At 39.9% G+C, this 22710-nt stretch overlaps 1 protein-coding gene across 1 annotated transcript in view; it reads left to right on the top strand.

Annotated features, from left to right (window-relative positions):
* The window catches only part of TRIO (trio Rho guanine nucleotide exchange factor), a 248746-nt gene that overhangs the window by 62930 nt on the left and 163106 nt on the right, over positions 1-22710 (top strand). The window contains 5 exon segments of the mRNA XM_035552676.2: positions 5787-5861; positions 12673-12787; positions 16111-16303; positions 16959-17471; positions 20134-20256. Of these exon segments, the coding sequence (XP_035408569.2) occupies positions 5807-5861; positions 12673-12787; positions 16111-16303; positions 16959-17471; positions 20134-20256 (999 nt within the window). The 5' untranslated portion in view covers positions 5787-5806.

Here is a 22710-nt window from a genome sequence, read left to right as displayed (position 1 = left end):
GTTGGTGAACTGACAGCTCCAATCGCTTTATGAATCCTGTACTTGAACACAAAAGTACAAATTTATAGTTAAGCATACCGTAAAATTGAATTCAGCACTTAAAATTCCATGTTAAAATCAAGAAAAACCGTCAGTAATCCCATACGTGTATTAACACTAGTTACCTTTTTTTTTTCCCTTTGACAGGGTGGTATTCTCAATTAGCGTTGGTTTTGTCCCATTCTGCTTTATGAAAGTTCAGTTTCCTTTCTCACCTGTACCTCAGTACTCTGATTGCATTTGTAAACCTATGTACCGGTGGAGCTCAGCAACCATTTTTACGTATCTTATTGAAGAAAAGAAAGAGTTGAATGGTTCTGCTGACTTAATCTATGCTGGTTGGTATATAGTAACTTCAGCGTAAGGATGCGAAGGGTTTCCACAGTGGCTACTTGTCAATCTATTCAGATTTTGTTTAGAAGTATTTTTTATAGTCTAAAACAATCTTTAGAAACTGGCTAATTTTAAATCTTTTCCATAGCAAACTAAGAGAAATAGGGAGCTGCTTTGTGCTCTTTTTCTCTTTCTGGACACTTGGAAAACATGGGAGGGAACTTACAAATAAACTTCGAGCTGAGGTTTGTTGTATACAGCTGTTAACTGATAAGCAAAGTAGAGTAAACCTATTCATTTTCAGGAGTTAATACCAGTGTCATCATCTTTTATGGGAAAAAAACAAAAAAGACAAAGAAACCTGAATGAATCAGTCTAACAGTGAATGAATTCATTTTATTACATTTGCAGCTTCTTTACTTTTTTTTAAATTAACTTGAAGACAATTTCTGTTGAAATGTGACTATGATGGCTTTATACTTGCAGGGAGGAATAGCTCAGATATGAAAATCTTGTAGTTAATATCATTCATGCTGTGATATAGAGGAAATGCTGAAGACAGCAGCATCTTGGTGCCTTTTTGCTTAAATGTGGGCTGGCAGCAGTTTTGAGCTTTTCTACTCCAAGAAGAAACTTCATTAGCACAAAGGGACCGGTGAAAGAAGCTGTGCAGACCAGTTCAGTGTCTCTGCACCTTCTCAGATGCAGAAGGTTGCTTCTTGGTTTAGGAAATAGTCTTTGTCTCTCTTCTTTTTTTTTCCATGGAAGTTGTTTTTATCTATTTTTAACCTAAGTCCATCTGATTGCTACATACCTCCCGGATCTCTTGAGACGTGGCATCAGTGTAGCAGTCCTGAGTGCCTGCCCTCTGAGTTCATCGGGTCATGGCTTTCCCTTTCTGCAGAAGCTCCTGGGTTTGGAACTGAAGGCTATCGCGGCGGGTCCGTTAGTTGAAATGAAGGGAGTGTTCTGCTGGGAAACAGCTTCCTGAATGAGGTTCCTCTGGGTTGGGGTGGGACTTCTGGTAAAGATGAGGTGGGGATGAGAAAGCTGGTGCTGGAGGGAACGGCCCTGTGGAAAAGGTGATTCATTTCATCAAAGATGCATGGAGCCATTCCTCTGGAATCAGAAGAGAGTCTAAAGCACCGGCATATTCTCTGACAAGTCTGGCTTTTTTTGGTCGTGGCTGTTCAAAGCATTTTACAATGCAAGGTTAAAAAGCAGTAGTGCTCTTAAATGTGCAAATTTGGTATGAGGATGCTCTCTTTTTGTTTGTCTTTTCAGAAAGCTTTTTCTAGCCACGTTTCCGTAAAGTTTTGACTCAATTTTTTGTGACAGCAATGGGAGAGAGCTTCGTCAGCCTCTTTGCGAAAAGATGACACTCTTAGCCTCAATTTCCCATTCCCATGCTGTTTTAATACGAGGAATCTTATAAAAGCTGGGTTATATCCTTTTGTGCAGCACAGTACCTTCCTTACATACGGTGTGAGATGAAGGATTAGTACAGACAACATGACTTACTACATTTGGCTGGCTGACGGTGTCTTCCGCCTCTGGGGTTGTAGGGGCAAAGAAGGTGACGGTGTGTGTGCAGGAAAGTCCCCTTTGCTTTCCAGCGTATACATCTGTGCAGAAAGCTTGGGTGATTTTTGCTTCTTTCTTGTTTGTGTTTTGAAGGTGCTTGGCTGTGTGATACGGTTTCAGTCAGTGCTCGGTGCTAACGCTGCTGTAGTATGGTGTTGGGTTGTAGCTCGGGGCACTGTGCGATGCTGAAAGCTTCCCGGGGCAAAAAATCTCTTAAATAGAGACGGGCTACCGAGTCGTGCGATCCTTAATCTACTGAAGCTGAATATCGATTGGCCTAATTTGAGCTTCCTCCTTCGTGACTGGTAGAACGTGATGTGTGATTAAAAAGGCGAGGCTGTGGCTCGAGTGTGCCTTCAGCGGGTGCTGAAAATGTCAGGGGGGGGATCGCCTGCGTGTCTCCGAAAGGCAGGGATTTGGCATTACAAGCCACGTTAAAAAATAATATTAATAACACAAACCCAAACCGCGCAGGGGCCGCTGAGGGGAGCAGCGCAGCACGGGCGGCAGCGGCACGCCGCGCCTTTGTCCGCCCGGCGCGGGGTGACGTCACCGCCCGGCGGAGGGTGACGTCACCGACCGGCGGAGGGTGACGTCACCTGCCGCAGCAGGCGGAGGGGCCGGTGCCGCGGCAAATGGCGTCGCCTTCCAGCCAGCCCCTCCTCGCCCCGGTGGGGGGGGGGGGGCTCCAAAAGTGGTGGGGGGACCCCTCGAAGCGGCCTCGTTCCCCCGCGTTGCTCCCCGCCGCCTTTGCCTGGAAGCCCCGGCACTGCAGCGCTGGCACAAAACCAGGCTCCGAGGCAGCAGCGAGCCTTAAGGATACGCAGATCCGGAGCATGAGCCAGGCGCTGCCGTGCTTACCAGGCTGTTTGCCTTGAGCAGCCCCGTAGTGGGAGCACAGAAGTGTTAGCTAAATGTTTCCTTGCTGCTGACGTGCTGCAGGCGAAGTAAGATGCGCAGCTGCCGCGCACGCTCTGGGGTGAGCTAGGTTCAGGGCTGAGGAGTCGAAGGAAGCAGGTTGTGGTAACATCGGTGTCTGGGGTAGTTTGGAGCTAAGACTGACAGCAAAGCACAGCACAAGTTGCTGCATGCTTTTTAGGTGAGGAGAAAGCGTTTTCTACCTCTAAATTTGCTGTAAAGCTAAGGAATTGCCACGGTTCATATGAAAGCCAGGCATGCTAAATCGACATTAAGCTTACAGCAGAGTAGCTCAGAGCATGTTGCAAAAAACATTTAACTCTGGAAGTGTGTCTGTATGCTGTAGCAGTCAACTGAAGCCCAAATATTTCAGGATGGAGAAAGGTATTTGCTGCCCTTTTAGACTGAGTTTTCTCCTTTTGTCTTTTTAGACTGAGCCCACGGTTTTCTTGAACTCGATTACAGCTTTAGTTCCTACCAGATGAAAACAGAGGAGGTATACAACTGGAGGCAGGTTCCCTAAAAGGTTGCTAACCCGTAGCCAGTACTCTGGATGGTGACAAGAGGTCCCTTTTGAGCCACCTTAATCTCCTAGGAGCCTAAGCGCAAAGATGGAGCGGATACCTGCTGCCCACAGCTGCTCCCTTGGCCTGGAGCCGCTGCCTGAGTGCAAAATCCTGCCTGATGCCTGCAGCTCAGAAGTGCTCTGAGCAGCCGGGGATTGCCTGAGGAACCGTCCTTCTCCCGGCCCTGCCTCTCTGAGAACTTATATCCCGTTTGGTGTCGGGGGGGGGGGGGGGGGGGAACAAACAAACAAACAAACAAAACAAACAAAAAAACACACACAAAGAACTAGCCAGTGAGTGGAAGATTTGTTTAGTTTTGTTTCGTTTGCAGTTGGTGGTGAGGCAATATTCCAGCTGAACACTTGCAGTGATCTGGAGGGACTCCGCCATGGCCTACATTCATGACATTTCTGACAGACGTGTGTCTAATGCATTTTTAAAAAATCCCCAGCGGTTGCCGGTCCACAGGCAATCTCCTGTGCTGCTTCACTCTTCTTTCATTTACAAAACTTCACGCCACGTGCCGTAAATGTCTTGCTGCAGTTCTGGACAGCTTACTTTTGCCACTAGTGGACTTGTATGTGTTTTGTGCGCTGCTACCATGTCTCCCCTCGATTCTTCACAGTAAACAGTTTGGTTTGGTTTGGTCCTTCCTCATAGCTCATGACCTGTAAACACCCAGCTGGCTGGGTTCCTCAGGTGTTCGGGTTGGTTTGTCCTGTGTGGGTTTTGAAGGATAATGCCCATGACTAGCTACAGTGGCACAGAAATCTCAGAATTGCCGACTGGAATAGGAAACCTGTCGTGTATTTTATGTGTAGGGTGCCTGTATTTATAAGTCTTGTATTTTTCATACACTAGTACAGCAGGTACTTCCAGGTTTTAGCTCAGAAGCATGCCGCTGTTTTGTTAAGGCTCAGAGGCTTGAGACAAAGGGATATGTAACATTTTGGATATTTTTGAGGAGGAAGAGAAGTGATAGCCTGCTTCAAAGGTTCTGCTGCGCTCACTGGAGGAATTGCACGGGGGAAGAGCAATTCATTTTAGAAAATAATGCCACGTGCATACCTGAGCTTACTCTTGTAAGAATTCTCAGAAACTATAAATAATGAAGAAGCTTATTTTACCTTTTAGATAACTCATACTGTTGCTTTGAGGAACACAGCTGTGCTCTAACAGGCTTTTGGGGCTATTCTTATTAAACAGCAACTGGCACTTCTGGGCTTCAACTGGGGTAAAGAAATAAGTGCTTCCCACTTACCCCAGAAGAGGGACCTTCTTCAGACACTTCACAACACTTTGTTGTTGTAGTTATTTAAAAAAATAAGAAAAAAGTGGGGTTCAGATTACTGAATATCGTAACATATTCTATAACTTGATAAGTAACCTTTGCTTGATGGGATGATGGCTATTTGAGGTGCTTAATCTTTTTTTGTTTGTTTAAAAATAAAAGAGACATGAATCCAGAGAGACTGGGAAGAGTCACAGGGGCATTTAGTTAAAGTGTGGGTAAAAAAACCACCCAGTTTGCGTAAGATGAAACAGCTTGGCCCCAAAGCAGCCAATGTCATATTGTACAGATCAATATGGAATTTAAGATCATAAATGCAGTGCTTCCTCAATCTCTGTTATTAAAGGGAAAGTTTATAATCTGTCCACAGAAATGTAATAGAAGAAAAGAAGAGGGCAAACTGGTGATACACAGCTTTGCAAAATTGACAGTAATTGCTCATCCTAGGGACCATTTCAACCTGTGTGTGTAGAGTTAATAAGGCAAAGTGTGCTCTGGTACAAGATACTACTCTTGCAGGGAGCAGAGAAGATGTAGTTTGATCTCTGATTCTGCTTAGGGAAGTAATATGACGAAAGTTGGATTTAAATAGTGTTGCTGCGTTAGCTTTTTAAAAAATATATATGTGTATATTTAATGATGGAAAGTGGCTGGTACTTGCTTTTAAGGAACCTACTCTTATGAGCTTTATACTACTCCTCTGCTGGAGCAGAAAGTGAGAGCTGAAGTTGGAATGCCTAAAAGTAACAGGAGCCAAGTGACAGTTTTTATTTACTGATGGAAAAGGCTAATTCCAATGTCCTGTTTTCTATGGAGTCTTGCTAGGATACTATGATGTTTGTGTTAAGCTAGTCAAAGTGGTGATTTCTTTATTAATAATTTTAAAAGGTTTACAGGTTATTTTTCACAGCCTTTTATTGTAAGATGATCTTAATTCCTGTCAGCATAACATTGAGATTGTATTCCAAGGGTAAATGTTACACAGTTATTTTCATTAAATGTAGCAGCTAATCTCTGAATTTCTGACTAATTACCTTGTCGTGTTCATTTTTCAGGGTTTCGCAAAAATGATGAAATGAAGGCTATGGAAGTTTTGCCAATTTTAAAGGAAAAAGTTGCATACCTTTCAGGTACAGTTATTTTCTTCTGTTGCGTAATGCATAACTTTGATATTATTCACATACAAAATAGTATTTAAATACTATAAATATCATTGCAAAAATCACAGAAATACAGGAAAACAATATAGCTAGGTATCCCAAATGTAACATGAGCATTGCGAAAGGATCTGCAATAATGAAGTTATGTGTTTTGTTGAATAGGGAATGTACTGCTTGTCCTGCATATCCAACAGCATTATTTAGAACAACCTGGACTGTAGTCATATTTGTTGTCTTATTTCTGGTTCTTCTGCTAGAAAGTTTTGCAGAGTGGGCTTTGTTACTGGTCATTCTGAGGCATGGGAGAAATATCGGTGTAGCAGAGCTGAAACTTCAGTGCATCTCCTTTGAAGCACATACAATATCTCCACGGTAAAATGAGTTCGCATCTAATTTTAGCTGCCTCTAGCATACACCTTGAAGTCAGTTGAGTACTTAAGAAGGAGTAGCAGAGGATTTAAAAGTGGGGCTCAGATCAATCAATATCATAATTTATTCTATAACTGGATAAGTAACTTGATAGAATGATGGCTATTTGAGGTGCTTATTCTTGTGAAATGAATTTTGGGTGTGACTTTCTGAAGTAAATACATCCAAATCTGTTGGGATTAATCAGCATCATGCTCTTCACCATAATCTTAGTGTCAGATGACTTAGAAGACAGTCTCATATTTGAAAGGTGTTTTTTTTTTTGGGGGGTGGGGCAGGGTCAGGATAAATAATTTGTCAGGAACTCCAGAAATAAGACTCATATCTGTAAATATTAAAGCATACAAAATAATCCCTGATACTGCACTCTTTAGAGATCTGCTGTGCGTGGATGATGACGCTTGCGAGAACAGTGTGGAGTTCACAGTACTGCATTCTGTCTGCTCTGCTGAGTCAAGTGTCACTGTAGAACAAGAAAGACGTTTTTGTAAAAGGTCCGGGTAACTCTAATGACTGACATAACAGACTGCCCAGGGTCAATTTCCCTGGTAGTCCAGAAACTCCTGATTCTTTTCCTTATGGATTGTAATGCTGGTGAAGGCTTGCTTAGAACTGTATTTTCTGAGGAAAAAAAGAGAAAACGGAGTTAAACGCAGAATTTCAATCCCTCATTGCCCTTCTGTTTTGTCCTTGCTTTATGGCACTTTATGAAAATTTTAATCTGTTTCCATTCCAAGACTTCTGAATTTCTAGATTGTAAAGAGCTTAGTTTAGACCCCATAGGAGGGCACTGAAAGATTATAGGTTTTCTCTAATGTGAGTTTTTAACATTACGGCCTTCTCAAAAGGCACTAATTCGGTAAAAGTACAGAAGGCCAAATGAAAGCTGAAGATGAATTTAAATGGAGATGATGGATTGTGAACCAGAGGACGTGTGGTGTAGGCAGAAATGGTTGCCAGTGAGCCCGTGTGAAGGTAGTAACTTCTGACAGAAGAATGGAGCAAGCAGATGGGGACGGTGAGGCTGGCTGGAGCTGCTCTGCCAAAATCCATAGTTTCACATTTCCATTGCAAGTGGTTCTCATTGAAATGAGATATATTAGTAACGGAAATGATTGACATCTTCCCCTCCATTCCCCCCAACAAACAAAGTAACTCCACTGCTTGGGTTTAACCATTTTGGAATAAGAACTGTCCAGCCTTCTATCTGGGAACACAAAGGTACACGAGACCCACTGGACTACTTATTGACTTACAGAGGCTTTCAGCGTGCATCCTTTGTTATCCTCAAAAGTACAGCTTTTGCTTTAGTACTGGGTATTAATATTTTTAAATATAGTAACTAGTAAAGTAGGAAAAAGGCTATTGCAAGTATCTTTACTAAAACTATCTAAAGATAACTAAGCTGTCTTTACTAAAACCTGTAATACTCCCATTAAAGCTAAGATATCCACAAACATCACTATGGTTTCTGTATTTTTTTCTCCAATTTTGTGTTGGAGCTCTGGTAGAGTTGTTGCGACGTGTTCAGAGTAGATTCTCAGGTACCTTCTTAAGGAGAAATAAAGTATGACAATCAATAGCGCAAAGAAATGTGTCTCTTTTGTAGAGCAGGAAAGTCACATAAATAGCACCATCTGAAGAAAAAAAGAGTGCTTTTGATTCTTGGTTCATGTCCCCTGTCTTTTGTCTGTCTGCCTTTCTCAGCTGAGGCCAGCCTTCTCTAAGTTAAATGAATAAGAATGGACTGTATGGCAGTATAGTCATCTTTGTGTTCTTAGAATACTAAGGACACTGATTTTTATACAATGATGACTTTAATGAGTACTTTCTGAGAGCAGCTTATCTTGAAATAAGAGGTCTGAATCTGAAGTCGTTGCTGGAAAGTTGGAGACTCCCACCTCCACCAGGATTTTGGGAGCCCACTGCAGCATTTCTGCCTACTTTGCTCCTGATTTGAGCAGCAGACTGTTTCGACCATAGGTATTTCCTAAGTCATTCTTGAAATGGTATGTTTTGACTGAATCAGAAATCTTAGTGCATTAAGAGTTAAAGGACTTGATTTCAGATACCTTCCCCTGAGTTACCATTTTTACTCCCAACTGTACTATATTGCAGTTAAACTGTATTTGAGACCTTCCCTTTCTGCCTCCAATAGGTACCTCTTCAGGCTGAGTTAGGCTGTAATTCTGTATTGCTTTGTTTCAGTCTTTCCTTTCCGTTTATTCCTCCCATTTGTTTTCAAGTGGGTACGTTTTACATGCCTACTCAGCATTATTTCTGTCTTTCTTTCTCTTTGCACAGTCTGAGCACTTCATCACTTTTGAAAAGACTGTTTGTCATTGCTTTTTCTCTACCACAAACCGCAGTAGGTCTGATGTGATTCACTCTTGGTTTCTTCTCCATTGTTGCAATCCAGTTTAGCCCCTTTTATTGATCTGTTAATGATGTGTTTTTGTAAATAAATAAAAAAAAAAAAAAAGTGTTTTCATAGTCTAGCACATCTGACGATATATTTAGATAGAATTCTGCCACCTTGTCTCAGTTATTTGTGGCACAGGCCAGGTTAAGTGGGTTTTTGTTTGTCTATTTTTAAAGAATTTTAAACTAAATGCTTCACAATAAACAATGTACAAATGAGGACTACGATGTGGTTACTCATCTGGACTTGTTAAAATCTGTGGGCTCTGTTTGTATCTTAAAGTATGTTAGCATATCTGTGATGCTCAAACTGCTAAAGAAGAGTAAAGTTAATGACTGAGGTGATGGTGTGAGAAGGAGACGTAGTCTCTGAATGAGAATTCAAATCTGAAACAGATCTGCAGGTAGTTTGTGCTAGGGCAGGAGGCAGGGAGGTGCAGAACAAATACTTCTGTCAAGTGTTGTGGCGTGCATCTTGCCGTATGTAGGTTGATAACTGCAAAGTCAAAAAGCTCCCCAAACTAGCCTCAGTTGTGTACATACTGATACTGGAGTAATTCTTTATTGGAAATAACTGTCCTGACATCACTCACGGGCTGGAAGGCTTTATCTTCTACCGGACAAAGTAGCAAAAGAACTGGATTATTTTGCTGTCACGGTGAGTGTAGAATGCAAATGCTGGGGTGCATCTTCCCTCTGAATCCCTTGTTCTTGTAATATTGCCAACAGAGTAGTTCTCCAAAAAAGTGGATTGAGAGGGAAATAAAAGACTTCCCTGAACTGACTGACACCTAACTGGGCAATAATCTGCTGGCGTATGGGGAATCTCGTTGTCTGAAACAGAAAAACCTTCTTAACTTGTTACCATGAAGTAAGATGGATTCAGGGATAAAATCTGTCGTTTAAACTGAAGCCTGTTGAGTACAGACACTCTTACATCTCCACATATACTTAAGCAAGGGGAGCATTTTCTTAAAAGGTGCAGTTATCTTGGTTTCATACAAGAAACAGTTCTAGATAACTTGTCCCGAATTTCAAACATGCCATACATTTAATTTAGAGTAGTTCAGTGGGAAAGGACCTACAAAGATCGAGTACAACTGCCTGGTCACTTCAGGGCTAACCAAAAGTTGAAGCATATAAATGAGGGGGCATTATTCAAACATCTCTTGAACACTGACATGCACGGGGCACCAACCACCCCTCTAGGAAGCCTGTGCCAGTGTTTGAGCACCCTCACGGTGAAGACGTTTTTCCTCATGTCCAGTCTGAACCCGCCCCGGAGCAGTTTGGTGCCATTCCCATGCGTCCTGTCATTGGTGACCAGGGAGAAGAGACCAGCACCTCCCTCTCCATAAAAGCTTACTGCTTTGCTTTACCTAAGTATTTTGAGACTGGGTAAAAAGGTATTTCCTGAACAAAAACTGCACTGCTCAGCCTGTTTGATTCTGGTGCCTTTTGGAGACCGTTGACAAGACTGCTCTTTGCGATGTGCACTAGACAGAAGTGATTCATGTTGGCTGACTCATGTGAGTTGATCGGCTACTCATATGACACATCTGGGTATAAACAGAGATACTCTATCTCAGTAGCATGAGGGTTTTGTATAAAAGAAAAGGGTAAAAATGGAAGCCTGACTGATGAAAGCAGTAGCTTAATATGGTTTTTGTTAAACCAGGACAAATAAGGGAGTTGAGTTGAAGAATAGCTATTGTGAGACAGGAAATTCCCACCTGATGCCTCATACATTGTTACTTTTAACTGTGTATGACACAGGAGCATTAGGCAGAAAGGAAACCAGAGTTATTTATTGGAAAAGGCCTATGTTTTGGCTTTCCAGGCATAAGGATGAAAAAACCTTTGTGTTTAGTAGATGAAAAAGATATTGGTTGTATTCTAAAGCCTTAGGGACTTCTTTGCCTAATACTTAGAATCTTAGCATCTGGTTCAAGACTGGACAGTGAAACTTGTTTTGCCAAAAATCAAAGCTATTATTAATTTCTTCATTACTCAGCTAGACCTGAAATTTGCATGACAAATTTTGTCTGCAATGTACAAAAATTTTGGGATATAATTTATCAGAAATTTACGCAGTGTACTTTAAAAACTTATTTCCTCTGTGGTGTACGTGTGGAGGTGGGAGTCAATTGCAGAGGCATCCAAAAGACATTAAAAGTATACATTTCTTTCTTCTGCCATACTGGAAAATAACATGATAAAATATTTGATCTGTGGGAAAGGCCTGGAGAACGATCTGAGATGACTTTGTATAACAAGGCATTTGTGTAAAACACTTGGAGAGTGTTAAGAAGACTCAGTGTGTGCTCTTCACTGCTAGCTGTTGCTTTGAAGGAAGAATTTTCACTTTAAGCAATCAACCCCACTTTTTCTGTGGTGTTGGAATTAGTAATATTTTCTAGCTGTAACGTACATCTTTTAGATCTGTAGCTGAGGAGAGCGAGCGTTAAGGGCTGCAGCAGACTTTGAGCTAAGTTTGTTAGCTTTGAAGCCCACTGGTCATTGTGGAGCTGAGCAGAGGCTTGGGCTGTAAGACTCCTGGTCTGATCATTTATACTGCCTTTCTCTGTAGCTTTTGTCGTGTCTTCGTTCTGTCTCTTGCTACGCAAAATCCTTAATGTGCTCTGCTTGGCAAACGGACTGGGCTGGTCAAAGCTAGACTTACCCCTCTCTTTCTTTAGAAGAAGAGTTGTTTTTACTCTCTCGTCCCATTTAAGAGGGTCATAGAACGTAAGATGAATTCCCTTTTACGTCTAGGTTTCTGGCATTGCAGCTTGACAGAAATCCAAAGCTGCTTTTCCCTTGTCTGAGTTTCGACGGGTGCCTTGTGGGGAACGTGTCCAGTGGAGGTGCTTTCTGGAGACCTCGGCAGCTAGGCTTGATGTCTCCAGCAAGCGCACCCAGAGTGCTCTGGAGAGGATACTGGTGGATTCTTGAGTGACTGAATTTATTCGTTTACTTTTTGTCTGTCTTTTTAAAGGATTTTTTAAAACTCTGTTTAATAAAAAGTCTGTTTAATAACATTAAATTACAATGGGGAGCTGATTTACAATGAGAAATCACTCAGGAATACTGAATGGTGTTTCTCTACATTTCCACAGGACAGGAGAAAATAGTCCATGCATCTGTGGTTGAGAACATGTATGTGAAATTCAGCTTGTAGGAATGACTGCTATTGTACAAGCATTGATAAAGATAGGCTACTGACTTGAAACTAATATTTACTAAAAGTAACATTTTGTATCCATTAACAAGGCATTGAATATAAAATTTCATTTTAATTATACATTTAAGTGGAGCCACGTAAGTTTTTTTAAACCTTTTGAATTGAGTGGATTCAGCACTTCCTTCATTTGCATTGCTAACAATTAAAAACTATAAACCGACCATTCAGAATCTGCACATCACAACAGGGTAAAACGATGTAATAGTACTCACGTTGTTCTGGTATACTATATGCCTAAACGTGGTGCTAGTAATGAAATTAACACTGAATATTGTCTAAATGCTTGCCAACAAAGTAGCATAACTCTATAATTAAATTTCATCTGTATAACTGCTGATTCAAAAATTAAATATGTAACAAAGCACCAATGCTAGAGATGTCAGACTGCCCATCAAACTTGAATGTGATTGTAATATGTAATTGTAATTAGTCTGTTTCACTTTTTTTTTTTTTTTGACAGGTATTTCCTCATTGTAGGAATTGTGACAATGTACTCATTGATAATCCCAAAATGCGATTTTAAGCTGGTCTCTAAATGACAGTGTTAGCATTTAACTTGAAATCTTTAAGTGGTTATTTATTCAAGTGTAGGAGTTAGGTTTTCCAAAAGCATTATGAAGACTACTTTTGCAAACAAGAATAGTGTTAAGATGTGTTGATTTGTTTTTGACATGTTTTGTTTTTCAGGTGGCAGAGATAAGCGTGGAGGCCCCATCCTAACGTTTCCAGCTCGTAGTAATCATGATAGAATACGGCAGGAAGACCTTAGGAGACTAATTTCTTACCTAGCTTGTATTCCTAGGTAAGTGATGATAAGCCTTGATAAGCTCTGATGCTGTGCAACAAAACAACTGGAATATATTTCAGTATACTTACAAGCTAGGAGACTGAGTGGTTAAAGAAAATGAGCAAATTTGTACCAAGTTCTGTCAGTTACTGTTTTCAGACTGGTTTTTTGAAAAGGCCTAAATAGTTACTCTGCCCTGTAGAAGGCAGGCTCTTGGCAGAATATCTGGCGTGCTTTAGCTGGAAGTAGTTTGTCTTGGAAATAGTACTGCCATGCTACATAGCTGTCATTGTTGAAAATTTGTGAATACAACTCAAAGGCTTTCAGTACATCAACAATTAGAAACATGCTGGTCGTCATTCACAGTGTATCTTGTGTGGACTGGGTCAGCACAACGTTCCAAACGGTTATTTGTGTCGGACGTGTTGAATCAGGGCATTATAACTTAAGAATAACCAGGAGAAATGTACGTAAAATTTGCTTGTACAGGTCTCAGATAAACCTGTGGAGAGATCTGTGAAACTACTGTTACTACTGTAAAAAATTAAACTATGTATTACAATGTGTTATTTAAACTAATCACCAAATCTAATGCTTGTATGTGTGCATGTATATATGAATATATATTAAAAATATATATATATTAAATAGTAAAAAAAAAAAAATTGTTCAGATAGAACTTTGTTCTTGAGTAGTAGAACTAAGGAGAAAAATGAGCTTAAGGCACTGATTGTAGGTTTATCTCAGATTCTGCCAACATTTGGTACAGACTAGAGCAACTCCAACTGTGCTTGAATTTGTTTGCATGTAACCTGCAGGAGCAGTTGTCAAAATCTCCAGGACAACATGCCTGAATGTATTTTTTTTCCACATTTCTGTGAGGTGTTAATTTGTGTGCACTCTTCCTTGCATCTGATGTAATCAGATATCAGTTTCAGATTGACATGTGTGTTCTCATTAAGCAAAGAAAAACAACTGCCCAAAACAAAGCAAACAAAGAAAGCCAAACCTTCAAAAAGTCTAGTTGAGAGCGTTTATGGCTTTCCTTATGGGTAATTGTTGGTAATTCAATTTTTCTGGTATTTACTTCACTTTTAAGCTTAGGAGTGTTTAGTATTTTTTCTTTATTTTTGATTAAACTGGGAGATTTGGGGGGATAGAGGAGGGAGAGGGGAAGAAGTCTTGAGATTTTTACCTTTGAAATCATTTAATTTCACATTAGAATGTCTGAGATGTATTCTGGCCCTCTAGGTCTTCAAGTTACTAGAGAAGTTAATAGCTAAATATGCATCAAAATAGGCCATAGAGAGTTTTGTGGAGATAATGTGGCAAAATACAGTTGTATTCTGGCAAAAGGAGTATGTTAATCTAGTATCAATAGATTTAAAATAGAAACTTTGGTACAGGATTTTATATCTCTGCAAACATGGCAAAGATTTGAGGATAAAGGGAGCTTTATTAGAAGCTAGACTCATTTTCATACACATCATGTTTTAGGGGACTGGTCATGTAACTCCTAAATTGAGAAGTCTTGGGTTTTCTCAACTGGTGCAAATAGCCCCAACAGCTAGTTTGTCAACAAATGATTGCAGTACAGTTATCCTACATAGCTGAAGATTCAGAGGTATCAGTTTTTTGGCAAGGGATCAAAACAGTTAAGGCAGTATTCCATCTCTGAATTGCACTACTTTGACAATTTATCTGATTTAAAATTTTTACTAAGTTTAAGTCATCAGCACTGACTGGACCAGGTATTAGTGTAGTTCAGGTTTACCAAACAGAGGACCTTGGCTGACCAAAGCCTCCCAGAACAGTTTTTATTGTTTTGATCCTTAGCCAAAAGGGATTTGTCTTTTGTCAGCTGATGGGGCCACATGAGCGGAGGACACATCTGCATCACGTGGTGAGCAGCTGCTTCATGCATCCTAGTAGATGTATGCCTTGTGAATTAGTGGCGAGCAGTCTTCCTTATGCAGCAGCCAGTTTGTGTGGTTGGATAGGGATGGGCTGAGAAGCTCTCATATAACGTGCAGCCTTTCAATAATGGGTGTGTCTTAGCTTCAAAACAATATTTGGTTTTGTCTTTTTAATTGTGTGCCCACCTTTGAGTAGGTGAGAGAGCCAGCATTTATCTTGATAAACTCCTTTTTAAAACTTTTTCTTTTTTAAACTAACTTCAAAAAGCTACTTTCCTAAGGAAAGCTGTATTACAACTCCTTTCAGAAGCTCTTCTGCCCTCCAGAGTCGGTCATAATTTATCTTTATCTGAATACTGCCAATGAAGCATCCTTACTTCCTGGACTCTCTAAAAACCTTAACACATGAACTCCGGAATTCCGTTTACGTTAGTCACATCCCTGTAAGTGACTAATGTACTTAAACAGTGGACATTTGGTTCCTCTTAATAGTCCATTGGCTATGACTCAGTTTTGAAATATTTTCCCTTTCCATGTTAACAAGGTCTTGTAGTAGGTTCTCTTGGAACAACATCAAAATTCCCGGTGTTGGTGGTGATTGCTGCTTTTGATCAGCAGCAAGTACTAAGTGTACAATAAGTAATGAAGAAAAGAAATGAAATCTGACATTTTCAGAAAAGTTGCCAGGAAATTTTTGTATAAGGTCTGCTAACTTTTGGACAGCAAAATTGAGATCAAATTTTGTAGAAATAGGTTAGTATGGTTTTCTTCACAGCCAAAAAATGCTTTCTTATCCATTAGCTATCCACAGATTGATCCCATTACAGAAGTAATTGTCAGTGAAGGTTTTCCCTCTGCAAACTAACACTTTTTAACTCTCAGGAAATATGAAACAAGATCTGAGTTTAAAAAAGTTTCAGAAGCAGTAGGTAAGAACAGCATACCAACTTCTGTCTTCTAGAGGATCCCCTCAATCATTAGAAAAACATGAACATTGTCATCAGTAAAGTGTGCGTGTGTGCTACGGAGTCATTTGTAAATTAATTACATTTTGGTGCTTCTGTAAACAGTGAGTGTAATGTACGTGTTGGGTGAAGGGGAGAGGACTGAATTCTGGTTTATATTCATGTGAATATAAGCAAGGAAAACGAAAGAGGAGGTGAAGGCAGATTATCGAATCGGCAACAAGTTTAAAGCTATCCCCCACCAGGAGTTTGGCAGTGGGATGGCAGCAAGCTTCCTGAGAGGTTTTGCACTGCCTTCATGAGAACTGCTGTATGCATCAGATAGTCAACAGTGATGCCCTAGGGGTGGGATTGTTAGCTGGAGAGAGCACATTCATTAGGCAGTGTGTTGCAAGTAAAAGTGCTGTGTTCAAATTTGTAATGCTTGCTTGGTAACATTTTCTCCTTTCTTCTGCAGTGAGGAAGTATGTAAAAGGGGATTCACCGTCATTGTAGATATGCGTGGGTCAAAATGGGACTCCATAAAGCCTCTGCTGAAGATTTTACAGGAATCCTTCCCATGCTGTATTCATGTTGCACTGATAATCAAGCCAGACAACTTCTGGCAGAAACAGAGGACTAACTTTGGCAGCTCTAAGTTTGAGTTTGAGGTAATTTCCCCTATCGTATATGAATTTATATTTATTTCATGGTTTAAGTGTGCTCAGTACCGACCAGCATCTTGAGCAGTCTCAAATTATGTTCCGGGTAAGAGAGGGGTAGATGGGGCCAGTTGTTCTAGAAGAAATGTAGTTTATTTCGTAAGCTTAAACTAGATAATTGTGCCCATAGTCATACGTACTTTTTCTGAGCATGAAAGAGATGGACTTAGGGTTTTACCCCTCATGGTAAAGTGTTGGGTTTCATCTTTATTTTGTCTTGGTCTGTACTGTGGTAATCATTCTGTCACCACCGTTCCACGCAGATGAAAGCAGCCAAATAAACCTTGCTGCTATCCTGCTGCTGCTCACAATATCCAAATCAAAAACTAATCAAAACAGTAGCTGGAAGAGTGGTTGCTCTTTTTTTTTTCCTTCAGTGTAGTGGGGTAAGAAAGAAATAAAATTTCTCTGACTGAGTGGAAATGCCTGCAAGACAGGAGGCTCATCAGAATTGGCATTGGAAAAGAAATGCATAAGCAAAGTTAAGTCACGTGGACTTCATAAGTCACGATCAACTTTTTAGACAGAGAAACAAAAACTCGTAAGAAAATTTCAAATTCATTTCACTAACAGTGTTTTTTTATTTTTGTTTTTATTGCTTTAGACAAATATGGTGTCTCTGGAAGGCCTTACCAAAGTAGTTGATCCTTCTCAGCTAACCCCAGAATTCGATGGCTGTTTGGAGTACAACCATGAGGAGTGGATAGAAATCAGAGTTGCCTTTGAGGACTACATTAGCAATGCAACCCATATGCTGTCCAGACTGGAGGAACTGCAAGATATATTGTCAAAAAAGGAAATGCCTCAGGACCTGGAAGGTGCTCGCAATATGATAGAGGAGCATTCACAATTAAAAAAGAAAGTCATTAAGGCTCCTATTGAGGACCTTGATGTGGAAGGACAAAAGCTGCTCCAGCGAATACAGAGCAGCGATAGCTTCCCCAAAAAGAACTCTGGGTCAGGGAATGCAGACTTACAGAACCTTTTACCCAAAGTATCCACCATGCTGGACAGGCTGCACTCAACGCGGCAGCATCTGCATCAGATGTGGCATGTGCGGAAATTGAAATTGGACCAATGTTTTCAGCTCAGGCTGTTCGAGCAGGATGCTGAAAAGGTAAGGGATTGGGGAGGGGAGGACAAAGGGGCACTGCAATTAACAAACAACGACTGACTGACTTGAAAAGAGTACCAAGGATAATTACAAATAGTAAATTTTGTCTTCTAAAGACAAAACTCTAAGTTAGTCGCTAGGCTTTTAATGAGAAGTAAGGGATTTTTTTATTGATACTTAATCTTAGTCTTCTGGAGTAGAGTGGATGGAGCAGTAATTCCAAGCTGTAAAGAACACAGGTAACTTTCATTGAAGAAAAATTTAGGTGGTCGCAACTTTACAGCTTTTGCTTTAAAAGCTTTAAAGTTTTGCTCCAGACAGAAGCTTTTTCAGGCATCAAATGAAGATGGATGCTGTATGCTTTATAAATACAGATGATTAAGGATTGCATCAGTCTCCTTTTGAGTGACCCTTGGGATTTGAGTGGCAGGTAGCTGAGAAAGTCTGAAGAGGTTGACATGGCAAACTGCTTCATTGATGCCAGATTTAAGGTCCCAGGATAAAAACTGACATATCTTTTTTGACAATCATATGTCATTAACAGGGGACTGCCTGATTTCAGAGTGTTTCGGGTTAACCAGTCCCTTTGAATGATAAAGCTCTTGATTGACATGAAATTTGAAGAACCACCGTAGCAGGCAGCGCACTGTTAGATGAGCTCAAATAAGATCTATTTTCGTATAGAATTGTTTTGCAATCGCTAACTTGCTACCATGGAACAAATAGCTTTAAGGAAGGAGGGGGAGTTTTTCTCTGGGAGAAGAAGTAACTAGACTATCCAGTCAAGTGGTAAGTATGGTCTTTGTCAGATTTCTTAAAATACGTAACATAAGAATGTCTGAACTGGGTGAGACCAAAGGTCTATGTTAAACTAGTATCTTGCTCTCCAGTAGTGGTCATAAGCAGATGTCTGGGAAAACAGAGCAAGCAGATAAAATACTTCTCCTTCCTCTGTCTTCCTCAGTTTTCTTCCCCTGTACTTTCCTGTCCCCTGGACATTTCTGCTCAGGAACTTTCACAACAGGACTCTTAATGTTTTCTGCTGTGTTTAAAAAAGAAACTTCAGTACCATTTAAAGCGAGTGTTTACTGAGTGTAGCTGAAAATAGTAGGGGCATGTAAGGAGTTGAAAAAAAATCCAGTCATGTGAATTTAGAGTCATAAAATTATTTAGGAAATAATAAGCCAATGATCTAATACTGTTCTTTCAGGCCCGAAATGCTTTTTAGCAACCATTCAGCCACTTAATTACACCATTAACAAAATATCTTTTGATGATGCTCAAGTGGTATTGTTCTTCATTTACTCATCTAAAAGTTGCATACATAACTTGGGCTTTAAGAAACCCCTTATCAAATACGTGAGCCTATGGAATTGATCTCTGTCCTGCCATGTGATTGTATAAGCTCATATCTGTGTTTCCTAGGCTCCTGAATCCAAGAATCTGTGTTAGATTCATGCATCCATCTTTCAAAATAGCAGCAAGTATGAGGCACCTCAAAAGGAGGCTGACAGCAGCCAGTGTTCTTGGAACTTTATTCCCACATCAACCACTAGAAAAAGATTCGAAAGGTGGTTTATGTGGTATCCCAACCACTTTTTGGTTAAGGCCCTTGTCTTAATCTACGTCTTCAATGTATTGTAGACAAGAAACCGAAAATTTTAGGACTGTGTGATCTTCTTCAATTGTCTAAACTCTTAAAAGTTAAAACTTTTTGTTTGTTTGCAGTTCTTACCATACTGTTGTCTACTTACAGTTTGATTTTTCATGTACATGGCTGGAATATTGGATCTGATAACATTGCTCTGTTAGCCTGTGTACTTTAAAAGATCTTTAAATGAGTTCTTACTACTCTTTGTAGCCATTTCTTTCAGAAATATCTTTTTAAGCTAACCCAGAGTGTAGGTGGGTCTTTTGAGTTGAAATACAGCAAAGATTTCAAGACCACTGTGTGTGTGTAAAACTGTAAAACTTGGTCTTTTGCTGAGCTGCTTGGTCTTTGAAAACTTTGTTTTCCAGTGCCACTGTTAACATACCTATTGTACCTTCAGTAATGGCCATTGTTAGATAAGACCTTTCCTAAACTTTGTTTGAATATTTTTTTGTTGTTGTTGTTTTTACACATCTTCGAAGTTTATTCCTAATTTTTTCTGGAAGAAGGTAATATGTAACACTGCTCAAGTATTTTTTTTTAATTTGCTTAGCAGTAGAAAAGTTGTTTTCAAATCTGCCATAAAGTTGTGAGCTAAAAATATGAGACTTACTGAAATACTTAATTTCCATGAGTTGACACATTCTCATTTTAAATTACTAAACTGCTGACATCACAAAATGCTGACACTAAAGTATGTATAAGCTTTATAACACAGGGCTGTTCCCCAAGTCTGTTTGTTTACTATGGCTTTGTAGTAATGAAGTTGACTTTACTGTAGCTTGAGATAAACACCTAAAGAAAAGGTTCAACAGCTGAGGATGATGGTCCGAAAAGTCAGATTTCAGTACTGATTTCTTTAAAATGTACAGTAACTTACAGGGGAAAGACAATCCGTGTTAATTTTAATGGCAGCTCTTTCTGTTGTCTTTGTCACAGATTTCTCATGTTACTTGCATGTGATTTCCTCCACAACAAATCAGTGATTTTTTTTTCCTTAATATTTCCTTGCAGATGTTTGACTGGATTACACACAACAAAGGTCTGTTTCTAAACAGCTACACGGAGATCGGAACCAGTCATCCCCATGCTATGGAACTTCAGACACAGCACAATCACTTTGCCATGAACTGTATGGTAAGAATGGGCCTCACTTCACAGTGCTGACATTTGCTCTTTGTTAAGGTAGAATTCATAAATCACATACACAAATCATTCCTCCTATTACAACTAGTAGAAATTGTATTTGAGCAGTGAAGTTGTACAACAAAAGAAGAAAATAAAAGATGGCCAAGTACAGAGGTACTGTGATTGAGCAACTGAATTATTTGGACCATTGGCAATATTCAGTGCAACCTTGGAACATCTAAAATATATGCATCCAAACTTTTAGAACCTGGGATATGTGTTTGAGTACAGTTTTGCATCTTTTAGGAAATTTCAAGGAATCATATGTAATACGATTTAAAAAAAAAAAAACTCAGGATCTTCAGAATAGATTGCATCTCAGGTACAAAAAGTTCTGAGAAGTGCTAATCAATAGCTGAGCCCAGTGTAGTAATTTTCATTTATTTATTTATTTATTTATTTTTAAGAGCACACACTTCTCATTTCTGGCGCAGTGGCATGGAGCTAAAGCAAATATTTTTCTTGTCAAATATTATCTTAATGAGCCATCATCTGCAATTAAGAATTCAGTTTGTAACCTGCAGTGAGTGAAAGCTGCTTGTTACCAGTTTCATGAATGCCCTGTTTGCACATGGGGACTAAATTCTCAAGAATATTTTGGTTCTTTTTCACTAGGAGGGTTGGAGGTGTATAAGTAACTTCGGGAGCCTGGGCCTAAATCCAGTCCCTGTCTGTCAGCTCAATGGAAGAAGAACACTACAACTCTTGTTAGAAATTAACATCCTTGGCAGTCCAAGGATGGGAATTGAATTAAAGTATGGTTGAAACAGTCAGCTCTTGCAAGAGGGTGTTTTTGTAGGACAGGACTACTAACTGTGGAAAGAAAGCATGTCAAAGTAAACTACCCTTGGTTATTTGTCTTGCTAAAATCATTAAAGGGATAGTAAGGCAGCTCTTGTGTCTAGTTTTGACCAAGTTAAGGCAGTAGGAGACAGCAGTAGAGAAGTAAACTTTCTTCTGCGACTCAGCTATCTTTGTGAAAGCTTTTTTAACAAATAAATAAAAGCAATGATTTACTTTTCGCCAAGAATAAAGTGAACGTTGCAGAACATTGTATTGAAGTTATGTAACATCATACATGGAAGTAACTTTGACCTTTAGGTTTGGAAGGTACAGGTCCACTCTTTGGGCATAGAGATTTGCTGTTTCATGGAATAACTAATTACTGCTGTTCGTTGCTCTGCACATAAAATGCAGCAGAAAGGCACTCAGAGGAGGACAGTAGGCGTCATTGACATGAGATGACTTTTGAAGCTTGGTAATATTGGATATCCTTCCAAGCTGTTCTTGGGCTCATACTGTACAGGTTAAATTATTCTCATTCTGTTAGCCTCTCCTGATGTTAGTTACTGTGATTTTTTCTTCAAATCAGGTGGCTTGTTTTCTTCTCCTTCATTGTCTTTTTAAAAAACAAACAAACAAACAAGAAAAACCTCCACACTGTTTAGATGATAGCAACACTAGGAAGCACTTGAGTGATGTAGCGTAATCCCTCCTGTTCTTAATCTTTTGCTGTTAATCTCTGTTTTGCCTGTAATAGTCAAGTGTGTTAATTACACAGGACTTTTCCTCATCTTGCACAATGATTTTTTGAAGCATGTAAGGAGCAGTTTAAATCTGGGGCAAGCATAGTCCCCATGAAGTGGTTCTTTCCCATAGAATGAGAAAACGATTAGCCCTGTGTTTTGATTTCAAGAGCGTTCAGGTTTTCTGTTTTATTTGGTTAAATAGCCAAAATTGAACATGTATAGTATGGGGGAAAATTATGCTGAATATGACTTTAAAAATGACATGAGCTGATTGAATTTTGGCAGGCCATTCTTGTGTTTTTAACTGGAAAAATGTCAGGCAATCTTAACTCCTGCAAAGCGTGTTCAGTTTCTCCCTGACCTCTCTTCAGATGCGTTCTGTGCTAACCAAGCTACTGTTTTGTTTGCTGCTGCAGTCAGTGTAACTCTTCAGTAATCAGAGCTGATTTAAGATCTCTTAATGAGTGCTCTAGCACTAGAGAAGGAATTTAGCTTCTAACACATCTACAGCAATGTAAATTTATTCAATTGGACAGCGTGGAGGAAGGAGGAGTGGCAACTAAGTATTATTATATGCAGGAGATTTTGAAGGCTTTTCATTGTGGCCCTAATTGGACCCTGATAGATCTTGCTTTCCAGGCAGTTTCTTTAGGCTCACTTTAGGCAGGGAAGGGCTGTTCAAAGGATAAATGCTGCCCAAGCAGCTAAATACCTCTTGCACTTGCTCACAGCTTAACCCTGATAATTGATGTTGCAGCTGCTTTTCTTAACACATTGTGATTGCTGCAGGGCACATGCTCCCTTCGCAGCAGGTGCTACCCTCCATCAATGGCTGGCTCTCCCATCTCCCCTTCCTTCCCAAGTAGCAGCTTGG

The sequence above is a fragment of the Cygnus atratus genome, chromosome 2, assembly GCF_013377495.2.
Source record: "Cygnus atratus isolate AKBS03 ecotype Queensland, Australia chromosome 2, CAtr_DNAZoo_HiC_assembly, whole genome shotgun sequence".
Lineage (NCBI taxonomy): Eukaryota > Metazoa > Chordata > Aves > Anseriformes > Anatidae > Cygnus > Cygnus atratus.
The sequence above is the reverse complement of the archived record's forward strand: the minus strand, read 5'-3'. Positions and strand labels throughout refer to the sequence as shown.